The sequence below is a fragment of the Amphiprion ocellaris genome, chromosome 4 (genome assembly GCF_022539595.1).
Source record: "Amphiprion ocellaris isolate individual 3 ecotype Okinawa chromosome 4, ASM2253959v1, whole genome shotgun sequence".
Lineage (NCBI taxonomy): Eukaryota > Metazoa > Chordata > Actinopteri > Pomacentridae > Amphiprion > Amphiprion ocellaris.
The window spans coordinates 30,966,514-30,975,238 of NC_072769.1; the positions used below are offsets into that span (position 1 = coordinate 30,966,514).

Sequence of the window (8,725 nt, forward strand, 5' to 3'; positions counted from 1 at the left end):
GGATGACGACACTAATGGCTCCTAGACTTTGTGCATCCAGCTTTTACAAAAAAAAAACATGAATTAAACATTGCTCAGGGCAGAGCAGCAGGACAAGCTATGGTGCATCACGCTAAACAACCCTGGCAGAAACACTGATTCTCACCTAGTTCCTCCTCTGAACCGGCTGCACTAATAAGGCTGGTGAAGACAAGCGTGTCAGGACGCCACACTGTGAGCTCAGCGCATGTCAGATGGCGACACCAGCAACAGCAAAAGCACATTATCCCCATTGTGCTTATTCTGTTTTTCTTCATCTGTCCTTTTTCTGCAGCGCTTGTCTGCGAGGATTAGACTCTGTAAATTCCTTCCAGTTGCTGAAAAAGGGAAGAGAAGGAGGAATGCACCGTGTTTTGATGGCTTTGCTTGTGTTGAAATGAAGGGATACTGACTGTGGTGACAACTCTAAGACAGCAATTACAATGCATTGAAGGCTGATTCTGCTTTTCCTAGGGGACATGTTCTCAGGATGAAAGATCCTGACATAAAGTGTGTGAGCATATGTGTCCGTAGGCATCAACCTGCACATGCCGATACTTTGTATATTTATAGAATATTGTATTTATTTCCCATGTGCCACAACAGGTAGAGTTTTGCCTGAGGCAGAACACCACAAACTCAGCTGTTTCACCTAAATATTGCAACATTTTATAAGCATACTATCACCACTGACTTGGTCACTGTTCGCAAAACTCACCCTGCTTTATTTTTTTATTATTTATTATATTAACAGAGAAGACTAAATTAAATTAAATTAAAATAAATATGATGTATTCATTTTCAATCTGTGTCACTGTGGTTTAGGAGTTATTTGGGCTTCTGGTGTGCTGCTCACCCTCTCATATTCATTGAAAGAATGAATAAGCTTTGCACTTTATACATGACAATAAAAAATGATAAATTTGAACATATATAGTGCATTTTCAAGACATTATAAACCAAAAGTAGCAAGCATGCATGGATACTAAACACTCCAACTATGCTCACACTCACTTGCCACAGTTACTCAGCTTGAAGTGATGCTCTTTGACTTCAAAAATAACAATTCATTACTAGTCACAAGTAAAATGAAACAAAAGCTACTTAGTACACGTGTGTACAAACAGTGGATGGGATTATCCTGACAAGAAATAATGGTGTCTTTTGTTGCCAAAATGCAGTTTTTATGTCATATTTTAGATATTTGTCTTCCCATAGTACATAGTTACAGAATGTACACGTCAAAAGTTTGGACACACTTCTCATTCAATGCTTTTTATTTCTTTGCATTATTATCTATATTGTAGATTAATACTGAAGAATAATATTTTTTTTTTGTTTACAACAAAGTTCCGTATGAATTCTTTTAAGGTTTGATGTCTTCAGTATTAATCAACAATGTACAAAACAAATAAATAAAAATCATTCAATGAGAAGGTGTGTCCAAACTTTTTACTGGTAGTGTATTTTTTTAGTAATGGTAATTAAATTAATTTATTTTGGCGGGGGAAAAAACGCAATTTTAGCGTCTTTTAGCTACACTGCGGTTTCCAGTTCATTAATAGGTTGATACGAGGTTAGCATGGGAGTATGAGAGACTGAACAGACATCTGCTGATGAACGCGCACGCGCACGCACACACACACACACACACACACACACACACACACACACACACACACACACACACACCTAGACTCACAAACATTGTGTGCCAAAATTGGCGCGCAGGACACATCGCTCCCAGTTGTGTGTCTATCTCCCTTTTCTCGCGTGGAAAGATTTTGTATCGGTTTGGTTCAGCTCGGCTCGACACTCCTCCTTAATTACTCTGTTTGATGACGTCAGACCAAGCGTGTCAAATCACGGGGCTAAAATTAAACTTAATCAGCGCAACCTGCGGGCTGCTAAACACGCACCTGGGGAACGGCACGTTTTTCAACGAGGCGGCAGCAGATTAACTTTTCCTCCTCATCGTAGCGCAGTGCTGCGGTTTAGTGGCTGGGAGAAGACACAGCAGCTTGAACGGGCTGCGATTCCGGATTTACGAGAGCAGACAGTGTGAAGCGATGCAGTAACTGTGCTTTAACTCATCGGGATATGCAGACTTGTGCGTAAAAGTTGTGCCAAGCAACACAAATGAGCATCATAAATTAAGGACACGCTGAGCGACTTCAGCACCACGGACAGCTCAGTGAAAGTCCGTGTCGCTATCCGTGGTCCCGAAACGAGCTGCTTTTACAGACAATCCATTCAGTCCTGTTTCTCCCATCACTTTGGCATAAAAACTTCCCATCACCAAATGGATTACCATACACCGCAGGAAGCGTTCATTACTGCAACTACTTGGCTCTGTTAAATACAACTTCATCTAGAAAAGGTTGATCCACGGTGTAAGTTTGGCTCAAAACACCATTCTGTGTGGCTCTCGCCTTTAATTCTCGAGACACTCCTTATTTTAGGCTGATTTTCTCTTTCTGTCATCCACAGAATCCGCTTGCGCTTTCAGGGCGGGATTTTCCCTCCCTATGTGTCGAGTCCGTATGGATGCGCCAGAGGGGAGCTCAACGCTCATAGGGGAGGGACGAACGAAGTCAAGTTCGGATCATATCAGGAAGGAGCGCACCAGCAGAGCGGGAGAGACGGCACCAGGGGAAAGACGCACGTCTTCATGCCATTTCACACGATTTCTTTCTGTCACCGATAACAACAGAGTTCCTTCAGAAGAAAAAAGTGAGCCGGATCTTTAAAAGCGACGCGGGGGAGAGATGCAGCCAGTAGCGAGATGGACTTTGCTGCTTCTTCTCGTGTGTTTGAAGGCACAAGGTAAGTAGGATTTATCCCAGGTAGAGTTGTTTATTCTGTAGATTTGATGCTCTCGGAGACGCACGGGCAGGTTTGGATATAGAGTAGACAAGAATACTGTGCGTCTTTACGCGTCATTGTCCGGACTCAGAGATTTAGTGATGGTTATGCTGAACAATAAAGCATTCTGAAATGCTTTTGAATAAGTTTATCTTATCTTTTTCGCTGTTAGAAGTCTGAAACAAGGTCGTGAAGTTTCTGTCTAATGCACAAAAGCCAAATAAGTGCCTGAGAGCAACGAACCACATGATCATCGATATTTAGTCCATAACTTTTTTCAGGTTTATAATTTTCAAAATGAAAACAAGGATCGTTCGAACATTCAGACGTTTTAATCCCAACTCACTGACCTTCGTCTTTTGTATTCAAACTTCCTCTCTCACGACTTGACATAAACTAGGACAACCAAATGCAGCAGAATCTCGGAAACGGCAACTGAATTTTGATGAATGCAAATTTTGTTTTGAGGCGTTAGTGCGATTTCACAAAACCAAAAGAGATTAAAATTTGTGTGCAGGATCTTTTTTCCCCTGTTTAAAGCGAGTGAGAGAGTTAGGTTATACGAGGCCTTTGCCAACATTGTTTATTCGCACACAGGCCAGATAGAAGGTTTTTAGTCAGGCTGTTTGGTCGTCTGCAGGCTTCTGATAAAAACCCTCCTCACAGCAATGCGTGTCTTTGGATAAATCAGATCTTGTTTTACCCCAATTGTGGTACAAATAAAAAGTTGCTTAACTTTGTGCTTTGTTCTGCAAAGATAGAAGTAAATTATTATAACTTTAAAGTGAGGCTGTTTTGTGAAGTGGGGTCAGTTAAAAGTTATTTTGATGAAACCTCATTATACTTTAGGACTGGCAGCCTTATTAGGAGTAAACTTCAAGAGAATTAAATTACTGTCAAGAAGAAGTAAACATATACTAATTGAAAGGATTGTTAGGGAATGTATGCACTTTAAAAAAGATAGAACAGCTTTGTTTGGGGAAAATATTTAAAATTTTAATAATTTAGCAAGGAAGGAAGGGAGCAAGGGGAAAAGGAGGGGTTGATAGAAGGCGGAAGGAATGGAGCGAAGGGAGAAATGAGGGATGGAAGAATGAAAGGAAGAAAAAGAGGAAGGGTTGAAGGAATGATGGAAGAGAAAGGAAGAAAAAAATAGAACAGGCAGACAGGGAGAAAGAAAAGTAAAGAAGGATGAAATGTGAGCAGGAATGGAGGAAGGGGAGAGAGGATTTGTGATTATTGAAATGCACCCAGCTTCTTAATCACTGACCGCAGCTGAGCAGAGAGCCTGGATCTGACCTGGAGCCACTCTGGGAAATAGATGCAGAGACGGTAATTATGCTGCGGCATTTCAAAGCGCCAACGTAAATATTTACTCCAAGGGCATAAACAGCAGCTATCTGATTTATGCATGGTGGCAGATAGGCTTTCGTTTTGGTTTATCAGCTTGTACACACATTCTTTATTCCATGCATGACCCTGTGAGGTGTGTGTGCCCCCCACCTCCTCTCTCACACATCTGTATCCAAATCATTTCTAATCATGTTTGTGAAAATTTTTGAACCTGAATCTCAGTTTGTCCATGTAATAGATTTGAGTACACTTCTGAAGACAACAGGACTTCTGGGGAGTAAGGTGAAGCATTCTGAGTGCTGCTGAACTTACTGGTGATTACTGAGCAGTCCGCTGGCTGTTTTAAAGTCACTAACCTGCTGTCTTCCAGAATTTCAAACCTGGTGACATCTTTTGTTTTACAACTCAACGTACATTTGTTGTTTACATAATTATAATCCTACGTATGGAACAAAGGATTAAATCTCTCACAAACCTAAAAGTACCCACATGTTTTGAACTCATAAATCTCAGTATACCAGACAAATTGTTCTAAATTATCACAAAAAAATGACTAAACTTTGAGGAAAGTTTTGCAGATTCACAAATCCGAGACCAATTACAAATTTAAGCCGGTACAGATTTCTTTAATATGCTCCAAAAATGCTTTGCAGCAATTTTGATCATTTAAATAAGGAATGTCTTTTCATAACTGTCAATGTATTTTATTTGTTTTCATTGCAATATCCAATCAGGGCTCATACAGTGAAATATTTTTTATATACGTTTGGGCAACTCAAAACACTTAGTTAAGGTTAAAGTGAGATTGTGGGCACTTGTTTTGTTCGTGGAGTTGAAACTTAAAGAAAGGTAACAGGATGTGAACCTCAATCAGTGGCGGTAAAGTCTTGTGCACCGATCCTTCCACTTGACCTCCTCCTTGTGACCACTGTGCAATGTAGAGAAGTTCTGGAAATTGTGGTTTAGAGAGAAATCTAGTCAATAAATGTAACTGGAGCAGCAATCATGTTCCCTGTTATAAATAAGTTCACACGATGCTGAAGTCTGCTAGCATCAAGTAAATCGTTCTGTATTTTGCATTATAGCGGAGTTTTAGATATGGCTTCTATGGCGATATACCTGCACTGGCACACTGGTGGTCTGACTCACCAGTTGTAGACTTCAGGTACAAGCTGTGCATTTCCCCTATCCACTTCACTATAGAAACACCAACAATGACCTCCAGGCTAGCTTTCCTGAGGATTTGGATTCTGCACTGATGGAGCTCACCTTCCTCTCTGTAAACATCAGACCAAAACAACTTCCCTTTCACTATTTGAGGGGGCACCATTGCTGCCACCTTGGCTTGGCTCCACCCAGTTTGATGGTGATTGGTTTAAAGAAATCCAAGTAGGCCAACAGGGTACAACAGATGACATGATAATGAGGTCAGAACGTTCTGCAGCTATGAGACCAGTGCAGTCAATGCTGTCTTTTTTGTCAACAATCAGTAATAGGTTTCCCAGAGCTGAAAATGGGAACAACTGTAACAAGGACACAGAGTTGGCTCCAGCAAGTTGGAGAATGGCAGAAAAACCTAGAAAGCATCCAATAAAAGTTTCTGACGCTCCAGATAAAAAACACGATGCCCAAAACAGAAGATGTTTGACTGAAAGGCGCAAGTCATCCGCAAGCATTGATAATGTTTGTGTGATTACAATGACTGCCAGAAGGGGGAGACACTGCAGGCCCTAAATATGCTGCAGGACCGTTGAATTACAAAGTTCACTTAGGTACACTTTACGGTAGATTCACACTTCCACACTGCCTCTTCTGTTTCAGTGCAGCTGACTGTGGCATCTTTGTTCACCTTTGACTAGTGGTTGTGTTCAATCATCCCTGAGAAAGCTTCCACTGTGTTTGCAGATAGAATAAGGCCAGAAATATCTGTAGTGCTCTTGTGTGAACCCTCTGATCAATATTGCTCAAATCAAAACTGTGACACCACATGGTTTTTCAGGGCTGATGTGGGTGCATTCTGGAAAAACAAAAGAGCTGATGTGAACATACCTTTAGCTGCAGTTTTTTGTTCATCTTCCTTTAAAACACATGAACATACACACACACATGGAGTGTAAACATTTACACACGCAGTATATAATTTGCTCTTGGTGGTTTCAAAGTGCGGTGCCGCTAATGTGCTACTTCGGCCTGTGGGTGTATTCGCATCGCTGTCCCTTGTATTCAAATAGAAGCTGCTCCCTTAATGTATTTGAATGCATGACTGATGATCCAGTCAGTGAACTGTGGTGATGAGGTAGGTGTGTGTGTGTGTGTGTGTGTGTGTGTGTGTGTGTGTGCGCGTAGCTGTGTGGTGACAAGGCTCACAGTAACATTTATAGAGCAGAACACAGAGCAGAGGGGGCGTGGCTAAATGCAAACTGAGTCACAGAGAGATGTGTTGAACACCTCAGCTCCTGCATCACATCACATCGGCATGTTTTTCGGAAACACGCTTGTTTAGTTAGAACATACAAAGTATAGCAGCATTTCCATGACAACATATTCAGGTTCCTTTTGCAAAGCACAGTTTTCCTTATTTTAGGATTGCATTTGCAGATACAGTCTTGAACGTTACCCATGTGTTACCGCAATAGAGAGATTTTTCTTAGCTTATCTGGTCCAAAGTGAAGATGACATTTGCCCAACCACAGAGACAAGGGAAAATGTCCACTCTGGGGTCTCATTTACAACTAATAAGGACAAACTCACATTTTTGAATGAGAAAACCACCATTATGATATTGAACTACAAAGGTTGAGTGATTCTCTTACATGAAACGTATTCAAATTCATGTAACCCACTTTTTAGTGAGCGCGCCTTGAGGGAAATTTCTATTAGATCTGCTCATTTTGAAGGTGAAAGAAGTTGAGAATTTGTGAGCATGCAGATACGTGCGCAGTCTCGTGTGAATGTCATGTGGCTTTCAATAGAGCAACGCTGGACTGATATCAGTATCTGTATTGGGGGAAAAAACAGATTTTGAGAAGGAAATGACAGAAAAGGAGAAATCAGACAAAGCTGTTTGTAGATTTTGGCAGAATGCAGCTGTGTGGAAAGATTATTCTGCTGTCAGAGGCATCACACACATCTCATCCTGTTCCATTTACTGGACACACAAACAATGCAATCCCTGCTCCACTATCCCATCTTCTCCAGCTCTTTGCACCTGTCTCTCACTTTCCTGTGACTCCGCCACACTTTCTCACTCACAAATCTCCCAGGTTCTGTTGCCGTCATCAGCTTTCTACTTCATCTAACTCAGTTTTATCTATTTTTTCTCCTGTCTCTCTCTCTCGCTCCGTTCCCTCTCCCATTTAATCTCAGTTGAATTCAGCGGATTTCACCTGCAGTTTTACCAGCAGAAAAGGAAAACATCTAGATTTCAGTGTTAGATGGTGTTTATCATATCAGCATTGCACATAATAAAAGGCAAACACTTTCTCTTTCACCCCAGTCTCTCTCCTCCTCTCTGTTTCTCTCCTTTAAAAGCATTTGCATGCTCAGGGGAGGCTGAAGGCTAAATGGCTCTCTAACAGTAGCCTCTCAAACAGCCCATAAAATGCTCTCCTCTTTTCCATCACTCATTATCTGTCCTCCACACCTCCTGTCCTGCATTTCCCGCTTTCCCTCCCATTTTCCTTTCCCTCATAATGCTCTCCATCATCATCTTGAATGACACCCATCTCTATTCTGTTTTTATTTTACGCAGTACCCAAGTTGACCTCCAAATCTCATGTTTGGGGCATTAAATATCTCACGGGATCTACATTTGATGCAACTTGCTTTCTAAGTGAGTTTTGACAGATTCTGCACATTAAGTTGAATAATTGATATTTAGTACATTACATGGACATGCTACTGACCACACTGTCATCTCCTCCTCTGTCCTCTATTACTTCCTGCAGCTGACCTCATTTTTTTGTAATTTTGTGTCAAGAATGGAGTCCCATCAAATAGATGATATCAGTCAATTGTGAAGGAAAGAGCTCTACAGTAGTGTAAAAAAAGGATAATTAGATTGCTGAGTATGTTTAAAATGTTATTATTCATTAGGACATGTCTAGGTTAAAAAAAATCCAATAAAAGTTGTAAAAATCTGGCTGCAAGGGTGCGAGAAAAAAATGTATAAAAAATGGATTTTGCCAACTGTAATGTTCAAAAACTGTAAAAATGGTGAGAATAACAGTAGATCAGAACAGATCAATTTTTCATTGATCAATCAAACTGTGTAATTCTGTGGTCACACACTGTAAAAGACCAAATTACTATTTGTAAAAGTATAGATTTTTAATGTGGATATTTTTTTTCATTTATTTTTACAGTTGACATTTGACATTTTCTATGATTTTACTAGATAGTATCTGTAATTTAACAAAACAGGGAAAATCTGTTAAATAACAGGTAACTTTCCCCCAAATATTTGCCAATACTCAATACATATACATTT

The 8,725-nt window shown here is 40.5% G+C and overlaps 1 protein-coding gene across 2 annotated transcripts in view; it reads left to right on the forward strand.

The window, feature by feature from the left end:
- Positions 1 to 2,019: 2,019 nt before the first annotated feature.
- chrna6 (cholinergic receptor, nicotinic, alpha 6) overlaps positions 2,020 to 8,725 on the forward strand; it is a 26,313-nt gene continuing 19,607 nt past the window's right edge. The window contains exons 1-2 of one of the 2 annotated variants that reach the window (XM_035953942.2): positions 2,020 to 2,411; positions 2,509 to 2,844. In XM_035953942.2, coding sequence (XP_035809835.1) covers positions 2,787 to 2,844 — 58 coding nt within the window. In that variant the 5' untranslated portion in view covers positions 2,020 to 2,411; positions 2,509 to 2,786. The remainder of the gene's footprint in view (positions 2,412 to 2,508; positions 2,845 to 8,725) is intronic. The other variant, XM_023282579.3, reaches the window with a different exon arrangement.